Consider the following 27,660-nt stretch of genomic DNA (forward strand, 5'->3'; position numbering starts at 1 on the left):
CGCCTCCGCGCCCTGCCCGACCCCATCGACCCCGGCAGGCGGGGGGCGGGGCTGCGCATGCGCCCCCTCGGCGCGGCCCCGCCCCCGAGCCAGCGGGCGGCGCTGCCGCGGGCGCGCGCAGGAACATGGAGGCGGCGGCGCGGGAGAGCCGGGCGCGCCGGGCGGCGGGCGCGGGGCGGTAGCGGCTCCCGGCCGCCCTCCCTCCCTCCCTTCAGCCCTCCCTTCCTTCGCTCCCGCCCCCTCCGCTCCTCCAGCGGCGGAGAGAGGCGGCCCACCTGCCCCCCCGCGCAGGGCATGGCGGCCCCGGGCCCTCCGCGGCTGCCCCAGCTGCGGCTGGGCCCGCGGCTGCGGGCCGGGCTGGAGGTCGCGCTGCGGGTGCCGAGCCTGTTCCTCATCGACGCCATCTTCAACTCGGCGCCGCTGCCGGGCGGCTCCGTGAGCGCCGCGCTGCTGGGCGCGCTGCTGCGGCTGCTGGGTGAGACACCTTCCCTTCCTCCCCCCCGAGAGGCACGGAGCGTGCCCCGCCGGCCCCGCTCAGCGCCGCGGGCACGGCGCGGCCGCCGCTGCTGCTGCTGCTGCTGCCCGCCCCTCGCCCGCCGCCGGCTGCTGCTGCTGCTGCTGCTGCTGCCGCCGCGGCCCGTCCTCCCCGTGCCCGATTCCCGTCCCACCGGCTCCTCTCTGCCCGGGCTGGATCCTCACCTCGCCCGCTCGTGCCCCGCTCGGGCCCGGTTCAACCCCCGCTCTGTCCCCCCGGCCCCTCCTGCCGCCGTAGCGGTGCAAGGAGCCGGCGAGGGCTCGGGGCTGTGACCCCCCCTCCTACTCTGGGGGTTCCGAGGCGGAAGACATGTCACTTAGTGGGTATAGGGTTTTCATGTGGTTTTTTAAACCCTTTGGATGGCGTGATGTCTTCCTGAAATACGCTGTTAAAGCCTTATTTTAGCAACGGCAGTTCTGAAGTGCCGGGAATTTGGTTCCCAGAGGAAAGAGAAGCCTCTTGAAACTTGCCAGTGGTTATTTCCAAGCTTTTTTTTTTTTTTTTCCCCACGGTGGATGAAAGTCAGTGGTATAACGAGGTGATACTGTTTCCAGTATCGTTAACTTGGGTTCTTGCAGAGCCTCGGCTCAGTGGGAGTCCCGTTCGGTGAACTGCTGTGCAGGTGATACCTTGTTGTGTGTCACATTTTGGAGCGGGTGATCCTGAGGCAGGAAGGAGAACACAAAACAAATCAAGTTGTTTCGGTTTTTTTTTTTTTTTTTTTTTTTTTTTTTTCCAGGCCCGAGAGAGATGGATTTTATTTGAGATTTATAGTAGAAGAAAAACAGGAAGGAAATAGGTGGTACAGCTTTTGGGGCAGGAAGCAGAGAAGAGAGAGTTAAAGGAAATGTGCAGAGTGAGAAGTGTGGTGTGACTGCATCACACAATTGGAGGAGCAGAGGGGGAAAAGTAAACAATAACCTATAGCAAGAGAGCAGGAGAGGAGAGCAAAGGGAGGATGTAATAAAACACAGCAGGTGTTTTATTTTGATTTTTTACATTTATTATAAGTTTTATGTTTGTTATTATTACTTTGGTTAAGGGTGCCAGGGGAGGTCCATGCTCACATGAGAAGTGATGCTGAGGAGGCCCTAAGTTGCCTCCTTTGCCTGCTGTGCCTCGGGTATGGGGAGCAGGGGCTCCTCCCCCCTGCTTCCCATTTTCTTGACCTTTTGTTCAACACTAATGGAATTGCTAAGAGTGATAATTCCTTTTTTAAAAAATTACATTGCAGTGCCTCACCAACTTAATTTTAGGAGCCCTTCGTCATAGGATGCAGATGCTGTAAGAGGAGTGTCAGAATTAATCCCACCTGTGTAAATGAGTGGTGGATGCCTTGTTCAATGATGTCCCTCAAGTGTATGGTGCTGGGATTAACAGATTAAGCCACTTTTGAGGTTTGCATTTGTATGAACAGTTTTCTGGACGGGGTTGGGGGTAGAAGTGGGTAATTTTTGCCTTTTGCAAAAAAGCTTTGGGACTGTTTTGTGCCAAGAAACTTATCTTGAACATTTAGAAAAGGGGTCTGTGGTTCTTGGCTTTCCAAAGCTGAAAATTAAAATGTAGGCACCTCAAGATGATCTTAAAACACCTTCCATGTGGTTCAGACAACAGAGGTTTTTTTTCTCATCTGAATTTAAGGATTACAGGGTTGGGTTTTTGCTGCTGTTAGGAAAGTGATCTAGTTATTTTGGATTGTTTTGTATTTAAGTAGTGGGAAAATGTCCTTTTACTTACCATTTGCATACTTTGAAGTAACTGATCCAAACTTCCCCTGTAGCACAATAGCACAGCATAAATGGACAATCTGTCCACCAGACACAAAGATTGAAGCTCTGGAGAGATTGATGATTTTTGGAGGTGGCATTAAACAGTTCTGAAATATTCTGGGAGTACAGCTCTTCAGGAATGCTAATAGAGATCTGTGTGGGTGTTACAAAGCTTTACAGCAGGATTCCTTGGTCTGATTCTTCCATCACTCTCTACTCAAGTAAAGAGAGTTATGCATGGCACAGAACCAACTTCCACAGCTGGAGCACGTTTTCTTTCGTGTTTTTGGTTAACCTTGCTTTGTCCCCAGCACAATGTTTGCCTTTTGTATCTTTGCACTGGGTTAAGTATCTCAATTCCAGCAGAACCACCACCCCCAGGAGTGTGTGACTGTCACCTCAGACAGCAGTCCCTCCTCAGTGAGGACACTGAGTTTTAGAAGGGTTCTATAAATACTTGAGTCTGCAGAAAGATGTGGAAGTAAATAGAATGACTGGAGCTAGGGAAAAATAGTTTGGCAGTTCCACATGAATGAAGTGCTGATGTGTAAAAGTGATTGTCCCCTGTACATGACTGAAAGTCGAATCCTAAATGGTGGGCTGCTATAAAGATACTGAAAAACTTCAGGATTTAAAGGAAAAAAATGAGACAGAGACATTGATTGTAACACAAGAAGTTAAAGTAAGTGTAGCGTGGTTTGGTTCAGTGCTGTGTTTGGAGGCAGTACTGGGACAGCTGGCAATGGGGTGGCACAGGTAGAAATAGTAAAGACAAGTAGAGAGACAAACCTTATCAAAGGAGGAACTGCAGCACTTCCTAGAAGAGGGAAAATGGAAAAATACTTACTGTTTTGAAGGGCAAATGGGGATGGGAACAGGGCAGGGCAAAGTCTTCTCGTGTTGAGATGGACTAAGTGACATAAATGGAGATGGGGGAAAGGAGTGCTCACTGTCCCTTCTGAGATCTGTTACCTCTTATGGTCTTTTGAGTCTCCTTCAGTGACTCTTGACTTTCCCCTATATGTCTTAACAGAGACTTGCTGTACTTTGTGTTAGTGCCTCTTCAGAGGAACCAGTAGGACGAGCTCTATTGACTCACTGTTGTACTGTTTTTAGAGATGTGTCTTGCATGTGAAACGTCAGTGTTTTAAGATGACCTGCAGTATCTAAATACAGGCCTGTTACTGCCACTGCAAGGCACAAAAATAGGTTTTGTTAAGGCGTGTTTCAGAGCAGCCTGCTTACTGCAAAATGCATCTCCTTTGGCTCAAATGATCAGAATTACATAAATAACGACCTTGTACAGGCATGTGAGCCTTTTCTGTGCCTTCTGAGAAAAGACAAAGGCTACAAACTCGTCAGCAGTATTGGCTTTCCTAAAGATGTTTGTGGTGGTTAAAATGACAATGCAACTGTCAAGCTTATTTTGTAGAAAGTGCTGCACAGAACCAATAGTCAGTTTTTCCTGGAAGAACTGAGCTACGATGCAAGGGGCTTTCTGAAAACTGATAGAGGCTTTTCCTCAGTCCACTTCACAAGGTTACCAGGTTAATGATTAATTAAGGAGAATATGTTTATACCAGCCAGTGCTACTGGCAAGAAATATTGTTCAGGCAAATTCATAACTTTATTTGTAGCCTGCCTTTTGCAGTTGGTTCATGTCGGTCCTCCCCCTGATTCTCAATCCTCCAGGATCTGAGGGTAGTTTTTCCTTTTTTTTGTATATTTTTGTATGTTTGGTTTTGCTTTTTTGGTTGTTGCTTTTTTTAAAAGTAAAATGCTATTACAAAGATTTTATTCTCATGATCAAGAGGCTATGGCTTAATTTTTTTTAAAACACTTATTTGTGGTGGATTTAGAACGGCCTAAACTACAATTGTCAGAAAAGACCGACACCGTCCTCCAGCAGCAAAGGATTACTCTTGATTTCATTGGTTTTGAGGTCATTTTCATTGGTACAGAGATTGAAAGCAACTTAGAATCAAATATAAGTTGTAGAGATTGAAATCTCTCCAAACTGGTTTGGATGAGGAAGCAGTTGCATGGAGTAGATGCTGATTGAGAAGTCCAAAACAAAGGCAATGTGTTTCCTGAAAAAGAAACTGTTTAAGGAAATTAATCTGGTGCTAAGTGCCATTTAATTTAACACCTCTTAGGGCAGACCCCTTACCTATGTAGTGTACCGTGATGGAATTCATAATTTACACTACAGAAGTTTACTGCAGGGACATGTAACCCCAAACTCCCAATGCTGCAGTTGCTTTGATAGGATTTCTTATAGGAAGGTGCAGACTTCCCAGGCATGGTCCAGATGTGGTCATGGTCAGTATGAGGGAGAGGTTGGCAAACAGGAATTTCAAGGACTAAATCTGACTTCTAACACGACAGACAAGTTTGCACTGGCATTGGCAAAGAGGCACTTGGTGCAGTTTTGGATTCTGTGCACAAACGCTGTATACTGTGGAAGGTCTTCCTCATGTGACCTTTGTCACCACTCTCACCAGAAATAAAAGCAAACTGAAGGGAAATAGAACTGCCTTCCCCACAGCAAACTACAGCAATTTTTCACTATTTTCCCATTAAAGAGTTTAACTAAAGTGTTTTGGTTACTTATCTTTAGTACTCTAACTTGCACAGCTGTAGCTGAGTGCAAGTGAATTAGGGGACTTACTACATCTTATTAATTTATTCTTTATTAGTTTTGCTTATGAAGGTGATGCTTTATCTGTTGGGGTTTTTTTTGTTTATTTTTAGAACTCATCTACCCCTGGATTTCAGGACTGAGGGTAAAAGGCTGGGAGTTGTCACTATTCTAGTCTAAAACTGCAACAAACTTCATAGTAATTGTGATTAGTAATTGCAGTGGCTTTGCATCACAGCTGTGGTGCACAGATGTTAAATGCAGAGATTAACTCGTCCTCTTGCCTGTTCTCTGAAAAGGGCACCGCTGGTAATGCAAAGTTACAAGTGACTAATGGGGAACTGATACATTAAATAAATGTAGCTCCAGAGCTAATAGGTTAAAATCTGTTGTTGAACTTCTACTGAGAACTAAATTATTTCAATCTGGTTTTAGGTGTCTTTGTATCCAGCGTTGTTCTGGTCTTACAACAGCGAGCACTTTTCAAGTTCTACATGATCACCTCAGCATTTCTGCTGGCTGCAACTTCAGTGTTGGTGAATTACTATGCTGCTTTGCACATAAACTTCTACAGTGCCTACAACACAGCTGCATTCGGAATTCAGATTTTCCCACATAAAGGACCTTCGCTATGGATGGCACTTTCCATCCTTCAGCTTACCTTTGGAATTGGATATGTTACCTTGCTAAACATGCAGTCCATATACTCTCAACTCATCATCCTGGATATACTTATTCCTGTAATTGGCTTGGTTGTTGAATTACCTTTAAATGTCCGGCAAGTACTTGTTTTTATTTCAGGCCTAGTTCTGACACTAAATACCACAGCCATTTTAGCTACAAAAATGAAGTGGTTCTATTACTCGGTACGATACGTTTATCTGCTGGTGAGGCACATGTATCGTATTTATGGATTACAGCTATTGATGGAAGATACATGGAAAAGGATCCGGTTTCCAGCTGTACTGCGTGTCTTTTGGCTAACAAGACTTACAGCACAAGCTGTGGTATTAACTTATGTAGTAAAGATGGCTGAAAACAACACGGAAGAAAAATTCTTCTTGATATCGTGGGATAACTGTTGGGAACTGCTTTGCAGCCTGATCATAAGTGGGTGTGACTCTACTTTAACTGTGTTGGGCATGAGTGCCGTCATTTCCTCAATAGCGCATTATCTGGGACTCGGTATCCTGGCCTTCATTGGGTCAACTGATGAGGATGACAAAAGGCTTGGGTTTGTAGCACCCGTCTTGTTTTTCATTTTGGCTCTGCAGACTGGTTTAAGTGGACTGAAACCAGAGGAACGATTAGTTCGCCTGAGTCGAAACATGTGCCTTTTGTTGACCGCAGTCCTGCATTTTATCCATGGAATGACAGACCCCGTGCTGATGTCCCTCAGTGCCTCCCACGTGTCATCGTTCCGCAGACACTTTCCTGTACTGTTTGTCTCCGCTTGCCTTTTCATTCTTCCAGTTCTGCTCAGTTACATCCTCTGGCACCACTATGCACTAAATACTTGGCTTTTTGCAGTCACAGCGTTCTGTGTAGAGCTTTGCCTAAAAGTAATAGTTTCTATCACTGTTTATATATTGTTTATGATTGATGGCTACTATAATGTGCTATGGGAAAAACTTGACGATTATGTCTACTATGTTCGCTCAACTGGCAATATTATTGAGTTTATATTTGGAGTAATCATGTTTGGAAATGGAGCTTACACGATGGTCTTTGAATCTGGAAGCAAGATTCGCGCTTGCATGATGTGTCTGCACGCGTACTTCAACATCTACCTGCAAGCCAAGAATGGCTGGAAGACTTTTATAAACCGCCGCACTGCTGTGAAGAAAATCAACTCGCTTCCAGAGGTGAAAGGAGCTCGGTTACACGAAATCGACGATGTCTGTGCAATCTGCTACCACGAGTTCACCACCTCTGCGCGCATTACTCCATGCAACCATTATTTCCATGCACTTTGTCTTCGGAAGTGGCTGTACATTCAGGACACGTGCCCGATGTGCCATCAGAAAGTGTATATTGAGGACAAAGAAAATGCCAATATCTCTAACAACAATGGGTTTGTAGCACCAAATGAAAATCCTGTACGGGTTGCAGAAGAAGCTGCTGATGCTGAAAATGAATTAAATGAAGATAATGACAGTTCAGATAGTGATGAGGAAGATGGCGACTGTGTGGCACAGCACTTGAATGAGACTCTTAATGTTGACTCTAACTCTCTTGGTGATTAGGATCTCCCTTACTAAGCCGTGAGGTATTTGTTCAAGATTGACTCCAACAGAATAAAAGTATCACTTTGTAGTTATTGTACTTAAGCACAACAGCAGTATCTCAATGTTGAGTCTGTGAATGGTGGTTGTTTACTGTGGTGTGTGCTACTGTAAATATACCTCTAATTTTTGCTGGTCTCTTTCATGACCACCTTAAAATTATGTACATTATTGTACATGGAATAAAATGTTTTCACATTTTTAAGATGGTTGGAAAAACACTCTTTAATTGATGTAGTGATAATGCTGTGCCAAAGACTGTATACCAGTAATCCCCAATCAATGTCTTCTGGACGCAAATGAAAAATACTGGTGAAAACAGACTGTTCAGCCAGTCAACTCGGAAAATGAAAGCCTGAGCCAAAGCAGCTTTACTTACAAATTCAGTATTAGCAGAGCTTTATTGCAAAAAACTAGTGAGTTGTGTGTTTAAAAACAAAACAAAAAGAAATTTAGGTTGGTAGACTTAAAATGCTATAGCGACAGTGCTCAGCTTTCTGGTGAAGCAGCAAAGCGCATGCCATGGACGTGTCCGACCCTCCTGAACTGCCAGCAGTAGCTTCAAGTGCTTTACTTGTGAATGCAGCAGCCTGGTGCTCATCCTGTGCCTCCACTGCTAAATGGAGTTACAGGCAGGGCCTGGCCTTGAAGTGGATCCTGAATCTTGATGAAAGGGGAACAGGGCTGAGAAACTGCACAAATGCAGACAACCTTTTCAAAAGCAGCTTTAATCTTGTAACATAAAAAACCCCAAACCCACTACACACTGGCTTCCATTGATTAAAAGTTGCAGGAATGATGATTTTTAAATTTTTGCAATATCTTTACTGAAGTTATGCTGAATAAATGGAAGAAAAACAACTTTACATATTTGGAAAGAAGACTTTAATGGTGTTGTTATATAGAGTATTGGCCAACTCAAGTGGGTCATCTTCTCTTACTGCCGCCATTATTTCCAGTATTTGACTAAAAAAGAAAGATTTATATTAGAAGACTGAAACCCAGTACTTCAGAATGTACATCAGATTGCTGCATGTGTATGTACAACTCCCTAAGATTAAGCTGGAATAAAAACCTACACTAAGAGCAATAGGGCAGGGTGCTCAGATATGCAAATAGCTTCACTTTAAGTTACTAACTGCCATTTCCTTTCCACTGAACACTGGTTTGCTTACTGGTACAGATTCCTCTTTGGTCTTTTGACTCTTGTTTGGAGGTAATTAAACAGCTTTCTGTTTTGAAGGAAGTGTCATTTTGTGGGTGTCTTTATCAATGATCTTCATTTTTCAAAGAAAAATTCATTAGCCTGTCAAGGCTGAAGCTGTACTATGAATAGACTGGTCTACGGTAAATCTTAAATTCCAGACACAGCTTTATCAGAGCACAGTGCTGCCAAAGTAACTTACTCCTACTTCCCCATTCTTTAGCTTAATTGTGATTAATGTGGCCAGGTATTTGCAGTAAATATTAAATGAGCAATTTCAAAAAAGGCTCAGGGCCTTGATACAAGCTAGGAAGAGGAGGCATAAGAAATGGCATGAACATGATTAAAACAAAGCCACAACCTTTTCTCTGCAATTGCTTTCTTGATTTTGTATCAATCAGTCATTCTTTAAAAAAAAAAAAAAGTAATATTCTGTATCCTTCCAGAGATGTGTCATACTTTGAAGAGTAAGAAGCTTAAGCTTGGTGGTAAGGTTTGGTGGGCTTTGGATTTTGCCTCTAAGCTGAGGCAATAGCTAAACTTCTTTTTGTGAAAGACAGTGTAGAAGTTGCTCTTAATAATTACTTTATTGCAAATATTTTCCTAGATGCAGAATTAGCCAAACAGCTTCTTGATTTAAGAGGCTATTCCAGGTGAGATAGAGTGAGATCAGGCCTACACAGAAATAAGTAACAAATACGAAAGAATTTCACCCAAGAAGACTGAGGGCTTACTTATCTCTCCTCACTTGGATGCAGTAGAAGGCTGTGTGTTACTGTGACACTGTGTATGTGAAACTGGTGAAGGAGAAAAGAGAAGTCTCTTGTGGCTAAACTTTTAAAAAAATAGCTTCCAAGGGGAGTAGTTCTAAATATATATATATATATATATATGAAGCAGAAATATCACTATCAAAACTGAAAGGTGTGCAGCATCACCAAAACCAGACAAATGGAAAATTCCTCCTGCCAACTGAGCTGCATTAAACTGTATATATACCAGAAACATTAAAGACCCCATTAGAGACTGAGTAACATTCCCTCACACCAGATTTTGCTACTTGAGAAGTCACAAAATACCAATTATCAGTTACCATTCTTCATTTTTCTTAGTGTTTAAAAGGTTCTAGAAATTCAACAACTTATACTGAACATTATTGGGATAATAATTTCAAAGATTGAGCCAAACAATATTTTTTTCCATAAAAGAGGGGAAAAGCCAAAGCACAGCATTTGTGTAATGATCTTGAGTGCATTTGTGCACTCTGTATCTATGCAGAACAGACTGTGCATTTCGAGTTTGGGGGTTTCTGAAACATTTCTGTAATCTACAACTAAGGCAGCAGACAAATATGTGGGGGTGTTGTTGACATGTGGGCTGGTTGAAACAGTAGCAGTAGAGCCCCTTCACTTGTGATCAGAAGAGTGTTTTCTATTGATCTCTTCCCCCACTCCAAAATCATGGACTGATCCTAGAAAGTCTTAAAATACTGAAGCAAGCCTTCTGTGCTAATGTGTCCTCTTCACTTAAAAGAAAAAAAAATTCAACGAGTATTACAATTGACCTAATTGCATTGAGTATATCTGAACACTAGGAGATGTCACTGTGTAAGCTTAAACTGTGCTTTCACATCATCAGTGGTTTTCCAAGTTCCTTCATGTCTCAAAAAGCATCAGAATTCCCTTCACTTCTCAAATGAATTCTTGTTTAGACACTTTACTGCATACCTGGATCTTTAATACTATCCTGAGCAGTATTGCAAAATCTAGACAGGGAATTCTGAAAATTCAGTATTTCATCTATTAATGGTATTTAATGCAGATAACTAAACATTTTCACTAAAACAATTACACATTTTCCTGCTTTTCACGCTTCTGTGAGGAACTGTGTGGAAAGGAGGCAGAAAACTGTCTGTGCTTACCAATTCTGTTCATAAGCCCCTGGAGTTTTCTTTCACTACTCTGGATCTTGGCTGCTGTCATTCATATCTGAATTTCACAGGATCAGATTGTTTGAAGTATAACAGCAGAAGGAAGAAACATCCCTGACAAAATGCATGCTGTGGCCGTTCATGTCACAGGCACTGCTGGTGCCTCAGCACTGTCCCACCTGGGGGACTGTCCCCTGATCCCCAAGGCTGGATCAGTTTTAAGTATTACCTGAACAACAAGTGAGTGAAATGAATATTCAAGTCAGGTTACTCCAGAGGGTTTAAGCTCTTCTACAGTGCATCAAGTGAAAAAATAAAAATGGTACTGGTTTCAGTTTCAGGGAGCATTGTACATACACAATAGCTAGCATAGGAAAATTCAGATTTCTCATTTTTTCCACAACCTATAAAGCAAAACCTTGCACAGGTTTCAGTACATTTAGAATTGATTTCTATTTTCTACATTACTAGTGAACTGGGATTTTTTCTATTTTTTTTCATGTCAGAGTTGAAGTATTTAAAATAAGAGTGCAATGGTACACTTACATTATATGGCAGGGTTCATTTCTGTCCTTCAAGCAGTGCCCTTTTTCCCATTTCTTTTTTGTAGGAAATGTAGTTTTAATGTATTTTGATCCAGCATGAGTATTTTTCACTCCACACCAAGGTGCATCTAGTTTGAATAAAAGAATTAGGACTGCAATTGTTTCAGAATAGCATGAGATAGTTTGATGAACTACTTCTACAGACAAAAGCTCCTGCAATCTCCTTCCAGCAACAACGACCTCCAGCTCAAAAGGAAATGTAAGAGATCTGGGGCAATTTAACATCTTGGATTTTTATACCATTATCTTCAGGATTTTACACTTGAAAAGATCAGCAATAATAATACATAACTCTAATTTCCTCTGACATGACAAAGACAGCCAGATACACTGCATGCATTCCACAGAAACTCCTGTATAACAGGTCTGTACTTCACATGCAAATAAATTTAAGGATTTAGCAGTTTGCAATTTTCCTTTCTCAAGAGTCAGAAATTAAAATAAATACTGTGTTTGTCACTGTCAGTTATTGATAACTGAACATGAAAAAAGAAAACACAACATCCCCAGTCAGTCCATTAAAATGACTGCTCAGTGGGCTAAGAGGGGAATTCAAGCATTCTTCCACCTATTCCATTTAAAGAGCAGTTGTTTCCAAATGCCATTACTGCTGCCAGTGGCTAACTCATAGCCATTACCCTGTGCTTGGCACATCTTCAGCAAGCTACATTTTAAAAGATACTTAAACAGGATTCTGGTACATTAAAAAAATCTAAGTTGTCAATTTGTCCTTTTCATCTTCCCCTGCAATGTCAGGAACTGACACAGCAGCTTATTCCTTCCAGCAGAAGGCTGGAAAGGAGTAGTTCTGTAAATTGCTTTCTCAAGTAAAGAAAACAGCCACTGTTCTGAATTCTTTAGGTCTTGATTCTGCTTTGTGACTGCTACACCAGTATATCTCATTGCCCATTGTCACAAACTGACCAAGATATAAAACCTTACCAGTCTCTATCATTAATCGTTCACTAGGAATTGATTTCAGTGTTTCCAAGTTGGCTTCTGTTTTCAGTGAACTAGAAAATTTAGAGTTTGGTTAAAAAAAACCGCAAAAAGCATATTAAAGTAATTACTGTGCCCATTAAAGTGTTTTGTAGCAAAGACAGCTTCCTAAATAATTTTGTTAATTAATAAAATTTGCTTCCCTTTTTAACAATACTGCCTGTAAATTAAAACTGTGCAGAAAACAACAAATTTGGAGTTAGTGGGAGAAGCCATCTCATGCCAGTAAGCTGCAGAACCCCTTTGGCTGCCCTTGCTTGCCTGGTGACAGCCTCTGTACCTTACAAAGTGGTGCTGGCTGGCACTTGGCCAGGTGACTGCTGAGAATCCAAACTGCATAACCAGGACATGAGGCACTCAGGTTACATTTGCATTACTTCAGCATTTGACAGGCAACTTAAGGTCAGGCTGTTTTTTAAATGCTCCTCAGAAGGAATCTTTCCATGCTCAACAGCCTTATTTAATTACAAACAAGGATTGTCCTGAGGGTAGGAGAGTGGACATTGATTAGCTCACCGAGCTGCAAGAGCTTTGATGGCTAACAGACTAATGTGAGCAATTCTAAATCTGTCAGATGATTAAGGGTCTAGTGAGCTTTGAAAACCTGACCTCATTGTTTAAAAGAAAGCAATGAGTTCACTACAGCTGCCATTTTAAAGCAGTTGTATTTCTTGTGAAGAACTTACCAGCCATTTATTCCGATATAAAGATCCAAATCTATTAGAGCTGCTGCTTGTTCCTTTGTGCCATCAAAAGAATGTACCTAGAACATATAAATATAATACAAATGCACTTTTATTAAAACTCCAATCATTCCAAAGTATGTATTACCTTTTATTAGCATCAAATACCTTCAATAGTATGCATTACACATCATTAGAAACATCAAGATGGGACATGGCTCAGTTGATTCTGACTTTGAGCAAAGTTCAGGCTGAAGTCACCTGAATGCTGCACTGGAAGTGGTTACCACACTTTAACAGTGAGAAATATGTTGGCCCTGGAACTCCCTGTAACTGGGAGATCATACTCAGGAAGTAATCCTGAGCATGCTGAATTTTTAGATTCTTTCCTCAGTATTCCTTTCAGGGCCACCATAATAGCAGCATTCTATTCTCCACAGGTGACAGTCCTGTGGAACTAGCAAGACAGTCCACTTGGTCATTCCAGAGAGGAAAGTGCAGGGTCACAAGTTACACAGTGTAATGCAGCTGGGAACTGCATCTTCTCAGCCTGAGTGGAGCAAAGAGACTGTCTGCTCTGCTTCCCTGTGCTGTGACAGGGACAGGAGTTGCAGAAGATGCCTGCTCCTTTCTCCCCTCTTTCCTGGCTGTGCAGGAAAAAAGAAAGGGAGGAAGGAAGGAGAGCCTTCACAGCACTACATAGGACATTACACATGCAAAGCACTGAGCATGGGGAGGGGTTTTCTGGGAACAAAGGACAAACTGGGGACTGCAATATTCTTGTAGGAGGTGTCTCATGTTAAAATCACAAGCACTTACTACTTTTGAAAAATTTAGTCATAATGGAAACCTGAAAAAGCATTTCTGGACTTCCCATTTCACCCAAAGCTTTTCCTGTTAGACTTTTGAATTAAAAAATGTGATCTGAATATCTAAAGACAAAGTAATCAAAAGTTCCATCTGGATCTAATTTGAAAACGATGTCCAGGTCAGAAGCAAATGTCTGAGGTTATGGCTTCCACTGGGAACATGCATCTAAATTGTCTGTGGTCTGAATGCACTGCAGTTACAGCCACTGAGGAGTTGGGAAAAGGCCAATGTCAATTATGAGGTGCTTAGACTGTCCTGCTGGCAGGCCAAGAACAACTGTTCACATCAGCTGCAGAGCTTTTTCTCAGCCTATCTTCTTACCTTGCAAAAATCCTGTCAAATAAGCAATGAAAATAAAAATAGTAAAAGGCTTAAATGACGTAACAGGAAGCCTATGCAGATTCCATGACAAACAAGAAATTGCATATTAAGCAACAATATTGACAACACATGCATGGAAAAATGGATGCTATACTCAAGTCCATACTTACCACCCCTCCTACAACTCTATCTCTGTTTCTTCTCATTATGTCTAGGAAATGAAATAAAAATATAAAACAGCTTTATAACAGATGAATATAGAATATTTTTATATTCAGAATTTGCTCTAAATGTGAAATTCTCAAACAAAACCCACCTAAAAATTCAGCATGTGAGTTTCTACAGTGCAGAAACATAGGCAGCTGCATCTGTTCTGATAAGTCAAATTGTTTTTCAAAATACCTGCAAAATAAAATTCACCTTTAAAGAGAAACTCATTGTAAGAGCAAATAAAGACAGTAAAAGATTGTTTAATCCAAGCTTCTGTCCTCCAGAGCTAAAGACAGAATTAATGGATTTGCTACGTAAAAGTTCTTATTTGTGCAAGGATTTAAAAGAATCTCTTTCCCATGTGTATTGCCACAGCTAGGATTATGCTTGAAGACCATAGTAAGGTACCAAGTAAGTGGCCAAGAGCCTCAGAACTGCATAATGTATATGTAGAATACTGCAGAATCCATATGTATACATGCAGAGCACGTACTCTTGTGTAGTGTGGGTGCTGGAGTTAATTTTTTTTTTATTTATTTATTTTTAATGGAAGAGGAACTGACTGTTCTTTCCCCAAAGTTCTGAAATGTCAGGAATGGGAGAGTGAGGATGACACAGAGGCTACTATTTCAAGAAACCCTCATAAAAACAATGAGGGTGAGCAGGGGAGCACTGTGCAGGCTTCTACAGCCTCCAGTGGCCAAACTGCAGCAGAGCTGCTGACTTGTGAGTAACAATCCACTCTCCTGGTGGAACAAATACCAGATTAGACATCATACTTCTGCCTACTGTCTTTACGTGTTTTCCCTCCCTCCCTCTGTGTTCCTGGATCCTTTTCCCTCTCCAACTTTGTACTCCTCAGAGCTGCCCTTGATGGGGTGGCAACAGGGAGGCCCCACCCTGTGAAGAGACTCGGGAATGTGGGCAGAAGGAAGGTAAGAAGGTAGCCAGGCTCCCCAGTGCAATTGCCAAAGGAAACAACTTAGCACTGAACGAACCTGTGCTTGTCATTAGCAGCGAGCTCTGCAATTACCATTCCACATCCCTGTTGCCCTGCTCCACCCAGGGAACACAGCAGAAGAACTTTAGCATGGCAGAAGGCCAGCAGTGCATGGGTGACTCAGTGTCCTCAGGCTGTTTGAAAGATGATGCTACTACTTGGGTGAACACTGTCCATCCCAGCAGGCTGGGGCTCTAGGCACATACTGGATTTCTTGAGGTGCTGCTGTTAAAACAGCAGTTAAAACACAGTCCAGGGCACGGGGAAATTCCCACCATCAGTTATCACACCCATTTCAAAGGGAAACTCCAGTGATCACACACTGATGTGCACGAGCCACTTATCAATCGGGGGAAAGGGCAGCAAACCATTAGTTTGATTTACATTTTCCTAAAAAAAAAGAACAACCCAAAAAACTGACCCTGAACAAATATGCAACTGGTCACTTAGTTTAATGTCATTTTCACTATTTTCCATATATTACAAATTGATATTTCTCAGATCAAAGTTACCTTCCTCTTAATCAGTGCAAATCTTTGCGATAAAACAGGTTAAACAAATCAGCTGTAACCTTGAAAACGGACATGAAAATTCATGAGAATGCATTACACCTTCTTTGAATCTTCTTTATCTAGATATCATGCTTAGTTTAGCTTGTATGACTAAATATAAGTTAATTGCAACTTATGATTGCTCTTGAGATTAAATAGCTACAATTGCTGGATTTTTGGTGTCAGTTTTCTTTTTAACAGAATACTTATTTCATATGGGAAAGAGGTTTCAGAGACAGAACTGCAAGTAAGCTCCCTAAATAACCTACTGGCCAATTTCCATTTCATTTTGAGAAGGGTAGAGCCCTTGAAAGTACCAAGTTTAGTGTCCCTGCAAATGGAAATATAACTCAAGCTTCTTCCATTCCAAGCAACAACAAAGCCCAACTAATGTTGTTCCTTGGCCTGTCAGAGAAAGGGGAGGTGGATGGGGCAGTTATTGAAGAGACAAAAATAATAATTAAAAAAAAAAAAAAATTAAACCCCAACCCCTGGTAAAGCATGATGAAACCAGACATACAGTGACTGGAATAATAAGAAAATAACTCAGTAGGAAACTAACCCTGACAAGTTCCAGTGCTTAAGGAACAACCTGTTCCTTAGAGCAGGCTTAGTTTTGACCATCCCGTTCAAATGCTACAGGATCAAGACACTAAAGGAGCTAAAGCAAACTGACCTTGCTGAGGTAGATCTCTAAACAAACACTTCTGAATTAATTTGAGCAATGGTACATGTGATATTGTGATTATCCCATGTAGTACAGCAGATGTGAAACTTCTATATGCTTACTGGGGATTTCACCATAATATGAAGGCAATACCTTCATCTTACTACCATTCAAATCACTGCTTTCTCTTGGAAAAGTTCTGAGAATGGGGAAGATTTTTGAAATAAAAAGTTGTTAGGAACACTACAGCAAAGAAATTTCATCTTTATTAGATTCTTATTAACTTTTAAACTGAAAAAAACCCATAAAAATAATGTACAGGTGAAAATTATCCAAAAGAAAACACGGGATAACTAACCAGAAAAATGTAGATTAAATACTAAATGAAACAGAGGTCATGCCTGAGATTTGCTGGGAAACAAACATACTGCTCTTCTGTGGGGGAACTGTGCAGCTGCATGCCAGCCCTCCCCATGGCTGCTGCACCTGAACTCCTGAGCAGCTGAAAAGCAGTGAAGTGGCTCCGTGTATTTCACACTCTGCCTGCTCTGCTCAGCTCACTGACCAGGCCTGTCATCTCCCTCCTTAACTCAATGTCAGTGCATCCAATTAGAAGTCACCACAGCTCTTCAGCTGCAGTCCATTGGACAAGGAAATGAGATATGTATTTTTTCTCTCTCTGACATCAAGGCAGTCAAGGATCTTAAAATCTGATACTCCATCAGTATTTTAGTTTGCCACAGAAAAGAAACAGATTATGCTCTAAGGTGTGCTTTGCTGAACTTCACACACACTGAATTCTACCAGGACAGAAAGTCCTGTGCCCTTTGCTGAGTATTTCACTGTTGGTCTGTAGCATTATGAAGAATCCTCCTACTGCTAACATGCAGCCATTAGAAAAAAAACAACCAACCACTGCCCCCCAGTGACTGATTTACTCAAAACAGTAACATGCAAATGTAATTCATTAACCACTCATCTTATTTGCATTTATCACCTGTATCTTTCAATCAGTTCCCTCTGCAGAGAGTTCTCAACTGAAGAATGCAGGCTGACTGTAGGGGCTGTGGTAGCTTCTTTCCATTCAGCATCTATGCTGCACCTCCTGAGATTTCCTTTACCACCAGCTCTCCATTAACTGCTCCCAGCTAACACCTTCCTTACTAAAAGCTCTTTTTTACCCATTACTTTTACCACTGCTTTTAACAGTTCTGCTCCTGTCCTCATGCCTTTCACTCAACAACCCAATTCTTTAATACACTGCATTTATGGGGTTTTTTCCTGTAATTCTCTTAGAGCTCTTAACTATTAGCAAGAATTAACATCTCTCACACCCAGAAATCCACAATTTCTGGTCAGTTTTACAGAAAAAGACATGTTGGCGTAAGTCAAGACCAGGGAGGTAGCAAAATTTAGCACATCACACTACTTGAATGTAGGCATATTTCTTTAAATTCCCATTTCTGCCCAAAAAACCTCTGGGCCCAACCCTGCAAATTTTAGGGCCAGATGTGACAGTATGTTATGTCGCAGAACACAAGATAGAAAACTCTACTGTAAATTGCTACAAGCTAATTCACAGTCATCAAAAGTTTCTTACTTGAGTTGGATGTCCTTTGGGCAAAATTCTAATCTATCGAAATCTACAAAGAGAAAGAACAAAAACCCCATTTAGTATTATAGGATTTTTTTTCAGTATATGTCTAGAAAAAATAAATATTGAAGTAGTAAGAGAACACTTACCTAAGCCACATTCTCCAACTGCTATTACCTTTGTCCTGTTTTTTTCAATCAGATTTTTTAATTCAGATAAATACTGTTCAGGGCTACCCTGCTCAAATTCTCCACAGCGAGTAGGATGACAGCCAACTGTACTGAAAAACATATCTAAAACAAGAGAGTATTAGAAGGTTTTAGGAAAAAAAAAGAAAATTTCTTTAAGGTATAGACAACATCTGCCTCTGGAGGTTTTTTTTATTGGTCACAATTTGAAAAGAAAACTCCCTTTGACCATATTTATCTTAAGTGATAATTTCACTAGACAGGCATTTTCTGCCTTAAAAATGTCAGACAGTATCTCCAGTGGGGGCATGTGCACACATCTTCTTTTAGTACACATTACTTGGTGTACTCCAAAACTGCAGCTTAGAGCTGATCTGTTCTGGTGGAGCAGCTCCCAACAAATCATGCAATTTCTGGAGCTGGATGAGACCTCTTGAGATCATTTAGAAATACATCTTGCTCAAAGTGCATCAGGTTATCCCAGCTGTAGGAACTGCAGAGAGTATTTTCCTCGTGTGCCCCTCGTGTTAGAGAATTTCAGAGCTCACACCTGCCTGATTCACCCAAGTATCTGATCTAGATTACCATGCCAATACTAACATTTCTGCTAAATGTAAAAGCACTGGGGAAGGGAAAGAACAGGTAAGGCCCTGAGCAACTTGCCCTGATGTTCAAGCCAGCCCTGCCTGAGTGGGGAGGCACACTGGGTTGGACCAAATTATCTCCTTGAGTTCATTCATACCAAAATTATTTAGGGTTTTTGTTAGCAAACAGTACTTTATCATGTGTTTTAGTTAAAATACATATTCAAGTAATTAGTCGAATGAAATCTGCCTAAAGAAAAAAGAAGAGCCATTGTCCTTTCACAGAAAAGAAAGGAGAAGCCAAAGGAATGATCAAAAGAAAGATACCTCTCTTGATCAAGCTGGTCAAAGTGGTTGGTGAGTAAAAAACAAAAGCCAACAAACCCCATATATTTCACAACATGTAAACACTTTCTTATTTCTAGAGCAGAAACTTGTATCAATATTTTTATTCCAGAAATTTTCTATAATTTCTATTTTTATTTAGAAATAGAACGTGCAGGAAAAGATTCCTTCCAACATCAGGGATCTAAAGAGCAACACACAAACTCATACACAATGCATTCATCCCACTCTGAAATGTAATTTCTCATTTTAATCTGAGAGTCTGTAAACACCTCTGAGGCAGGTCCTTTTGAACTCAATTCTGAGAGCAGAGAAGGTTTTTTCTTTACTGAAAATGTAAATTTAAAGTGAAAATACCATTTGTCTGTGCCAGCTGCAATGCATCTTTACTATCTTCTAGACTTCCACCTGTAATCAAAAACTTGAAACAAGAAAAGAATTGTTAGTGTGGATGTTCTTTGAACTTGAAACAGAATGTTTAAGAAAACACTCAGATACATGGAAGGATCTTGACAGAGAACATCAGACTACAATTACTAATACATATACATATAACAAGATTTCATAAATCAGCACTAAACCACAATGGTCCTCAGGAGGTAGTAAATATAGTAGGCTGCAAAATATGATTTTTTTCCCTTAATCAAATATCTTGTATGCTAAGCATTAGCTAAAATCTAAATCACTGAAGGAATAAAATACTTCAATTTGCAGCAATATTAGCTGCCTCACACAATGACTGAAGACTGTATTTGCACTCAAGAATTGATACTTACAAATATTCTCCCTGTCCTACAGCTGGGGAAAAGTATAAACTCCCAAAGACCCAAAACAAGACAGGAGTAAGTAGTTAAACCAAAAAACTAGTCTGTATCAGAGCTGGGATTACAAATTTATGAACTTCCATCTCTGATCTTTTATTTTTACCTTAAAGTTATCACATGAGAATTGCTGCCTATAGTGTACTTTTTGAGCCACCACCTGCAGAACATTTCACCATAGATTGTAACAGCCATGTCTGCAGTGGTTTGGGAACTCTTCCTGCAGGTGCTATCCAGCAGGCTCTGTCAGCACCAGCTCAAACATTCCCACATTCCCAGGGCACTCATGACTGACAGACAGACACTTCCCAAAGACTGAGAAATGTTAAGCTGAAAATGGCTCAGTGCATACACGACACAGAACAAAACTTCACCAAAAATTATTATAAAGCAGCAGCTATACAGAAAAATAAAAGTACTTTCTATCAGCAGATTAAGGTTCTAGGCAAGCAGGAACAATCTGTGGTTGAACAGGCTTCTAACACTGTACAGGCCAGTAGCAAGACTGAGAACAGCTAAAGGCAGGAACTCCTGAATAACATTTCTCAGTCCACTGTGCATCTTGAGAAACTTATGCAGCTAATCTGGTTTTGATTATAAATTTTTTTAAATGCCACTTATTTTCAGAGGGTGGTATAAAAATTAAATAGCACTCATACAGCACATATAAATGTGACCTCACTCCTGTATTTGCTGCAGTGAGGTAAGTTCTCCATCACTAGTCTTCTTTTTTTGTTTCCCAGTGCATTTCCCACTCTTTCCAGATGAGAGTTTTTTCAACAAACTCCCAATATACCTGTTCCTCTGCTACAGGAGCATTTACTTCTTTATTTCTAATCAGGTAGCCTTAGTACTGCAGTAGAACAGTTTGTGACAGTATGCACTGTATTCTATGGTAATTCGTATTTTTGTCAAAAATTTATTCAGTTTAGAGAGAAAGGGAGACAGGCTAAACTATGGAATGTGATGTACTGCTGGAAATACCAATTTCATCTTCTGAGTGAAAATTCTCTCATAATGATGTTGTTTTAATACATGTAAGCCAGTATTTACCAGCAAACATGCAGGTGTCTCAGCTGGAAGAGTTTCTGGGCACTCCCAGCTCTTCTGCAGTTCCCAATTTCCTTTACATATAGAAATATCTGAAAACCTCAGTCAGAAGAGTTTGATCTTCAGCAGTAATTGTTGATTAAGAATCATAGAATCATTAAGGTTGGAAAAGACCTCCAAGATGACTGAGTTCCACCTCTGACTGATCACTGCCACCTTGTCAACTAAACCAGAGCACTGAGTATGCACACCTGGTTGTTTCTTGAACACTTCCATGGGAAGGTGACCACTTCCCTGAGCAGCCTGTTCCAGTGCCTGACCACCCTTTCCAGGAAGAAATTATTCCTTGGTGCCCAACTTGAACCTCCCCTGGCAGAGCCTGAGGTCATTTCCTCTTCTCCTGTCACTTCTTGCCTGGGAAAAGAGACTGACCCCCCCGTGGCTACAGCCTCCTTTCAGGAGGTGTAAGTGATAAGGTCTCCTCTGAGCCTCCTTTTCTCCAGGTTGAACAACTCCCAGCCCCCACAGCTGCTCCTCATGGGATTTACTCTCTAAAGAGCCACACAGAATATAAGGAAAAAGGAATGGTTGCCTATAATACAACATGGAAATTATGTACCACTTCATTGCAGCAGGTCAAAGGAGAATATCTTTCTGTTGAAACTGTACAAAATAACTTCTACATCCACATCACCAGCAATATCACTGAACTCCAACAACCAGCTTCAATAATGATCTGTGCAAACGGAAAGACCATGCTCTGCACAGAACACTTGTTTTGTGCTACTGAAGGAAGTTACTGCATTCTCCATTCAACCAGAAACATTTAGTGGGAGAGCACTAAACAACCAAATATTGGAAAGCAGCTTAAAATTTTAATGCCATTTCATTATAAGAAATTACCTTTTTAATGCCAACTTTGACTGCTCTTTCTATTACATCCAGAAAGTCATCTGCAAAAGTTCATAAAAATGTCATGAATTGAACCTGAGGTTTTACAGCATAGTTTAACTACTTTTCAATTCTCATGCAGTCAAAATTTTTATAATTAAATCTTTAAACCATACTTAATTAATCTTTATAAGACAATAACAAAGTGTAGTAACTGGACATCCAATTTAAATCCAGAAGCCAGTGGAAGTTTTTCCACATACTTTCGAAGGCTCTCTGCTTTTACATCCATATCTAAAGGTCACAAGAACAAAAAGCCCCACATTATAATTGGTAACTGTGATTCAGCAATGCAATACTTTGACAGACCACAGTTCATAGCTCTCATATCAGTTTTCCAATCCTAACTAGATAAGCAATTGTCCATTTTGCTCCAGAAGCAGAGTTACCTGCATGTAATAAGCAATTAAGACAATGCATTTTGGTTAGGGTATACAACTTATTTAGTCAGGCCTTCTTTTTAAGCCCAAGTACATAAGGAGGAGACGAAAGAAACCCTATCATCACGTTCTGGCATGCAAGAGGCTTCTCATTCAGCTAAAGGGATCCTGTCTTCCAGCAGATACAAAGGAATATTTACCTTGATGTTTCTGTGTTCCCCTGTAGATTCCTCTGAACATAGGATCTGTAAGGTTAATACCAATATCTGTGGAAAAGCAAAGATAGAAATTAGAAGTTATAGCTGTTCTGTATTTTATTCTGAATATTAATCAGCTAGGGAAGACAATAGAAACCCTATCTAAACCCTCAACCAGCACATTAGTAAGTAATAAAATGTTTAAGCATAAGCTTACTTGTATAACTTGAAAGCTTACTCCTTACTAGAAGTGACAGAAAAATTAAACTTTTCCCTCTGTGCAACTTCAGACTGTGAGTGCATTATACATGCCCTCATAACCACCAAAGTGAACACACATACGCTTTTTATTACAAGCAAATCTGCTTCTCACGTGAAAACACACATTCATGCAAACAAGCATTAAAGAAGGGAAAATGAAGCATCTCCCATACAGCCTCCCGGGTGGGAGCAGCAGAATGCCTCCCAAGAGCTGCCTGTTCTCCCTCCTAGTGCCATCCCTGGGCCATCCCAGCCGCCGGCAGCACTGACAGGGCACTGGCAGGGCACTGACGGGACACTGACAGGGCACTGACGGGACACTGACAGGGCACTGGCAGGGCACCTGCAATGCAGGTACCGGCTGGAGCAGCCCAGCCCAGCCCAGCCCGGCCCGGCCCAGCCCAGCCCGGCCCGGCCCGGCCCAGCCCAGCCCGGCCCAGCCCGGCCCAGCCCAGCCCGGCCCAGCCCAGCCCAGCCCGGCCCGGCTCCCACCGCTGCCCTGCGCTGCGGCCCCGCAGCCGAGGCCTGAACGCCGGCTCCAGAACAGGCACCTCTGCAGCTGCCAGCGGGGATTCCAGCCGGAAGAATATTTCCAGGGAAATATTCATCTGCGCTGCAACACGTAGGGCTTCCACATGAACTGACCTTTTGAAGTTATTTATGCGCTTTCCGTCGAATTTTCTAAAAATACTTACATCTTCACCCACGCCAGTTCCATGCAATCAGAAACAACCACGACTAATGCACCGGGACACCGAGAGGGACCGCGGGAGGCGACAAGCAGGGACTGGGGTGGGAAGTGACAAGCCCTGGGACAAACCTAGGAGACTGCAATAGGCCTGAGGGACTGGGACAAGCCCTGGGTTAGGGGCTGGAGCAGGAGGCAACAAGCACGGGATGAAGGGCTGCCACAAGCGCTGCCACAGCACAGCCCGCAGCCCCGTCCGCTGCGCGCGGCCCCTCACGGAGTGCGGCCGCCTCAGCCCGGCACCGGGCGAGGAGCGGGGGCCGGGGACAGACACCCCCGCCCTCCCCTCCCTTCCCCTCACCGACCCCTCCCCGATCCCTGCCGATCCCTCACCGATGAACTTGGCGCGGCTCATGGCGGCTCCGGGCGCGCTCGGCCGCAGCGCGGGCGGGGCCGCGCCGCCCACCCGGCATGCCCCGCGCGGAGGGCAGGCCCGCGGAGCCGGCGCCATGGCCGCGTACCTGACGCACCAGCAGAAGGTGCTGCGGCTGTACAAGAAATCCCTGCGGCACCTCGAGTCCTGGTGCATCCATCGGTGAGGGCGAGGGGAGCTGGGACGGGGCAGTGCTGGCCGCCCGCACGTCGGGGCGCTCGGCCCCGCGCTTGGCTGGGCCCGGGGTGGGGAGGCGCTTGTTTTCCTCCTCCCTGTGCATGACCTCTGTCCGCAGAGACAAGTACCGCTACTTCGCCTGCCTCCTGAGGGACCGGTTCGACAAGAACAAGAATGTGAACGATATGGTGAAAGCCACCGAGCTGCTGAAGGCCGGCGAGGAGGAGTTCTGGGCCAGCCAGCACCCGCAGCCGTACGTGTTCGCCGACTCCCCCGGGGGCATTGCCTACGAGCGGTACGAGATGTACAAGGTGAGTGCCGGGAGATGTGCAAGGTGAGTGCCGGGAGATAGATAGGAGATGTACAAGGTGAGTGCCGGGAGATGAGATGGGAGATGTGCAAGGTGAGTGCCGGGAGATGGGAGATGTGCAGGGTGAGTGCCGGGAGATGTGCAAGGTGAGTGCCGGGAAATACGAGATGTAAAAGACGGGGTGCCACTCATGCTGGGAGTTCTGCGCTGGCTCTGAGCGTGTTCTGTGTCACTCGGCTTGGACAGGGTCGCAGCTTGGCTCGGCAGTGTCACCTCACCCTCCGTGAACATCTTGCTGCTTGTGTGGGAGGAGCTGCTCTGGTCCTGGAAAATGGGGTTTCTTGATTAGTTTGAACACTGCTGCTTGTTCTTTTGGGATTTTCTTTTTTTCCCCGAGGATAATCATTTGCCCTGTGGCAGGTCAGGCTGACAGGAAAGGGCTGGAGCTGAGCTGGGGAAGTGAACGGTGCCCAGGGAGCTCTGCTGCCTCCCGGGCACAGCCTTGGTTCCTCTCCTCATGTCAGGTGTCACCTTGGCTGTCGGGGACTTCCCTTCACTCAGTCCTATGGTTCTTCCAGCATTTGAGTCGTGGTGCAAGTTACCATTTCCCTTCATATGCTGCAGTGCCAGATCGTGCAGTTTGTGTGATACTGTGTGAGACAAGCACTGCCTGGATATAAAAACCTTATGTTTAAACTCTTCAAGGCACTTTTACAGTTATTAACATTTAACATCCAGATTATTTTATTTAGAAGCAAAAGTTCCGTAGAAAAACACAGGGGTTTTGCTTTATTGGTATCATCTTTTTCATGCGTTAGAAGTTAATACTGACCTAGAGACCGCATGCACCCATTTCCTCACAAATTTGAAAAAAGTGCTGGCACAAGACTGGATCTGGTCAGATCTTTTATCATATTAAGCCATGGAAAAAGAAAAATATGGCATAGATTTATCAGGAGCAGAATAAAGAATATGTGAGTGAAAAGAGAAGAGAAGGACTTACTTAAACTTGTGCCAAGGTCAGGGGCCTGAGTAGTAGTAGAGATAATAGTGACAGAGAATCTGGACAGAAAAAAAGGCAGCTGAGCACTAAATGGTCAATATTAGTCTTCATACAGAAACACAGACTGGGTTATGCTTTCTTTTTTCCAGTTTGATGGGCTAAAACTATTTTAACAGAATGGCTGTCACAAGGCTTTGGCTCATTTGTGTATCAGTGACTGTCCATTGTGGATGCTGCTCCAAAATGTTTTTAGAACTCAGGCTGATTGGTGGTTTTAATTGGAGCTTGCTGTGGCTGGATATTTACTTCAGCAGCTGTGCTATTTCCATTCAGTTAAAGTTTTGTTCTGTGATGAGAATCACAGCAGGAAGAGAAAAGTGTGGATATCACTAAGTGTATGATGGTACTGGAGCAACTTTTTTTTTTTTTAATTGGGAGTTTTGGTGGGATTTTATTTTTTAATCACTGTTCCTCTTTTTACAATATAAACAATTAGGGTTTTTTTTTAATTGCTGCAAAATTCTAAATTTTGGTATTTTCCCTTGTCAGAAGGTCTTAGAGGTCAGACCATTCTCAAGATCTTAAAGGCCTAAGAAACTGCTCATTTCTTAGTAGCTGTAGAGAAGCAGAAATGAGCTGTAATATTGTGTCTTTGTCAAGTAAAATAAATCAGTAGTTGGAGAGAAGGATTCCTCTAAACTGCTGCCTTTGAGAGAAGGAAGGGAAGAAATCACATCTTCTCTTCCACCAGATGGAATTATTTTGAAAAGTTTAGAGTAAACGGAGATGACCTGGGACTTGTTTTGGAATGCTGTGATTTATGTAAGTCACTGTGATGTCTTCCTGTGGGTCAGGATAATGTGTGAAAAATTCTGACCTCGGCCATGTGCCTTGAGAGAGTCAGGCAGCTCCTGAATGGTGTTTTTATGTAGTAGTTCAAAGTGGGAAAAAAACCCTAAGGAATGAGACTGCCTTTAGCCTTTGTGTTCCATTCTTCTGCATGTGTGTACAAGTGTGATTTCATATATAAAAAACAGTATTTTAAATCATGTTTTTCTTCAACAGATTCCTGAATGGGCCTTGGATTTCTGGCACCCTTCTGAGAAGGCAATGTACCCTGATTACTTTGCCAAACGAGAGCAGTGGAAGAAGCTGCAGCAGGAAAGCTGGGACAGAGAGGTCAGTGCTTGCTCTATGCAAAGTCTCTTTAGCACACAAGTGTCCTGTGAGACACAGATGTGTTCTTGGAAAAATCACTGAATGTCCTACAGTCCCAGTGAGACTCTCCAGTGCTGGGGCCCTCGTCAGTGTGGAACAACCTAAAATGCCTACAGATTTGTTATAGCTTCTGGAGGTTGTGAAGGGAATTTGAAGTCAAAGCTGAACCTGCAGCCTTGTATCAGTTAGTAAGAGCTGTTACAGCAGTTTTGTGGGGAAATAAAAAAATCCAAAGTGGGATGAAAGGAGACTAACAACCAGAGAATTCCTCTGCTGCTGCTGTGGAGCTCTTGACACTTTCTGGTTACAGCTTTGAATGTGATGTGCTGCAGTGGTCATCAGTTGGGCATTCAGACTAATTTCTGGCCACCCTGAACTGAGAGTTGGTTGGAAGAAGTTGGTGTTCTTAGAACAGTCCTTTGATTCAGTTGGATTGTATGGAACATGGCACCCTGAGTGGAACTGACACAGGGGCAGCCAGCACTTGTGCTGCTTCAAGAATCAGGTATTGAAAGCATGTGAGGATGCTGGTGATGTGCAGGAACAGAAGTTCTCCTACTCACTGACTGCAGGGAAACTTGGTCCAGACTTGGAATTATCTGTCAGCTTCCAAAGCAGCACAATTCAGCCTGTTTGACAGAGTAGTGGTAGATGTGAATTGCATAGAAATAATGACCTTTTAAGTGTAATTTCTCTTGTAAATCACTTGTTGTTCCTATAAATTCCTTCTTGATTAGGTAGTAAGAGCCTGCAGTGACTACTGAGTGGAAGTTAAAGTTGGGAAACGTGAAACCTGTCAGCCAAAGGTGTTACCTCTGGTTCTCCTCTGTGGAAATGGAGAAGAACCAGTGGTTCTTGGTTCTGCTCATTGCCTGGGCACTGAAAGTGAGAGTGTGTGTTAATGTGCTAAAGCAGTTCTGTGTCTCGTCTTCTAGGTTCAGCAGTTACAAGAAGAAACTCCAGCTGATGGTCCAAGAACTGAAGCTTTGCCTCCAGCTCGTAAGGAGGGGCATCTGCCCCCCATGTGGTGGCATCATGTCACTCGACCTCGTGAACAGCCCATGTGAGAGCACCGTGGGTGTGAATGGCAGCAGCCTGTGCTGCAGGCAGGTGGCACCTCAATGACCACTTGCTCCTCAAAGTCATAGAATAAAGCCAAATAAAGTAATAGAAAAGGTGTTTTTCTGGCA

The 27,660-nt window shown here is 42.7% G+C and overlaps 3 protein-coding genes across 7 annotated transcripts; 2 read left to right on the forward strand and 1 right to left on the reverse strand.

The window, feature by feature from the left end:
- Positions 1-117: 117 nt before the first annotated feature.
- Positions 118-8,476, forward strand: RNF139 (ring finger protein 139). Of its 2 annotated transcripts, none has more exons than XM_064396386.1 (2): positions 118-475; positions 5,381-8,476. In XM_064396386.1, exons 1-2 carry the CDS (start codon positions 295-297, stop codon positions 7,189-7,191), a joined length of 1,992 nt encoding a protein of 663 aa, XP_064252456.1. In that variant the 5' UTR covers positions 118-294; the 3' UTR covers positions 7,192-8,476. The 2 variants fall into 2 exon arrangements, with proteins under 2 accessions (XP_064252456.1, XP_064252447.1); XM_064396377.1 differs by lacking the exon at positions 118-475 and adding an exon at positions 766-854.
- Positions 7,940-23,835, reverse strand: TATDN1 (TatD DNase domain containing 1). 4 transcript variants are annotated; one of them, XR_010349921.1, is made up of 13 exons: positions 23,723-23,835; positions 22,384-22,449; positions 21,756-21,805; positions 19,339-19,402; positions 18,014-18,157; positions 17,871-17,913; positions 14,159-14,244; positions 14,013-14,053; positions 12,655-12,731; positions 11,912-11,982; positions 10,911-11,037; positions 10,356-10,422; positions 8,093-8,196 (listed from the first exon to the last, which is right to left on the reverse strand). XR_010349921.1 is itself a non-coding variant. In XM_064396397.1 (12 exons), exons 1-12 carry the CDS (start codon positions 23,742-23,744, stop codon positions 8,094-8,096), a joined length of 894 nt encoding a protein of 297 aa, XP_064252467.1. In that variant the 5' UTR covers positions 23,745-23,834; the 3' UTR covers positions 7,940-8,093. The 4 variants fall into 4 exon arrangements, 2 of the variants coding, with proteins under 2 accessions (XP_064252467.1, XP_064252480.1); XR_010349923.1 differs by having other exon boundaries at positions 10,356-10,593; positions 23,723-23,834; XM_064396397.1 differs by lacking the exon at positions 10,356-10,422 and having other exon boundaries at positions 7,940-8,196; positions 23,723-23,834.
- On the forward strand, positions 23,729-27,649 carry NDUFB9 (NADH:ubiquinone oxidoreductase subunit B9). The gene is made up of 4 exons (XM_064396423.1): positions 23,729-23,924; positions 24,058-24,250; positions 26,318-26,431; positions 27,406-27,649. The coding sequence occupies exons 1-4, from the start codon at positions 23,743-23,745 to the stop codon at positions 27,535-27,537; spliced, it is 621 nt and encodes a 206-aa protein (XP_064252493.1). The 5' UTR covers positions 23,729-23,742; the 3' UTR covers positions 27,538-27,649.
- The last annotated feature ends 11 nt before the right edge of the window (positions 27,650-27,660 follow it).

The sequence above is a fragment of the Passer domesticus genome, chromosome 1, assembly GCF_036417665.1.
Source record: "Passer domesticus isolate bPasDom1 chromosome 1, bPasDom1.hap1, whole genome shotgun sequence".
NCBI classification, from domain to species: domain Eukaryota; kingdom Metazoa; phylum Chordata; class Aves; order Passeriformes; family Passeridae; genus Passer; species Passer domesticus.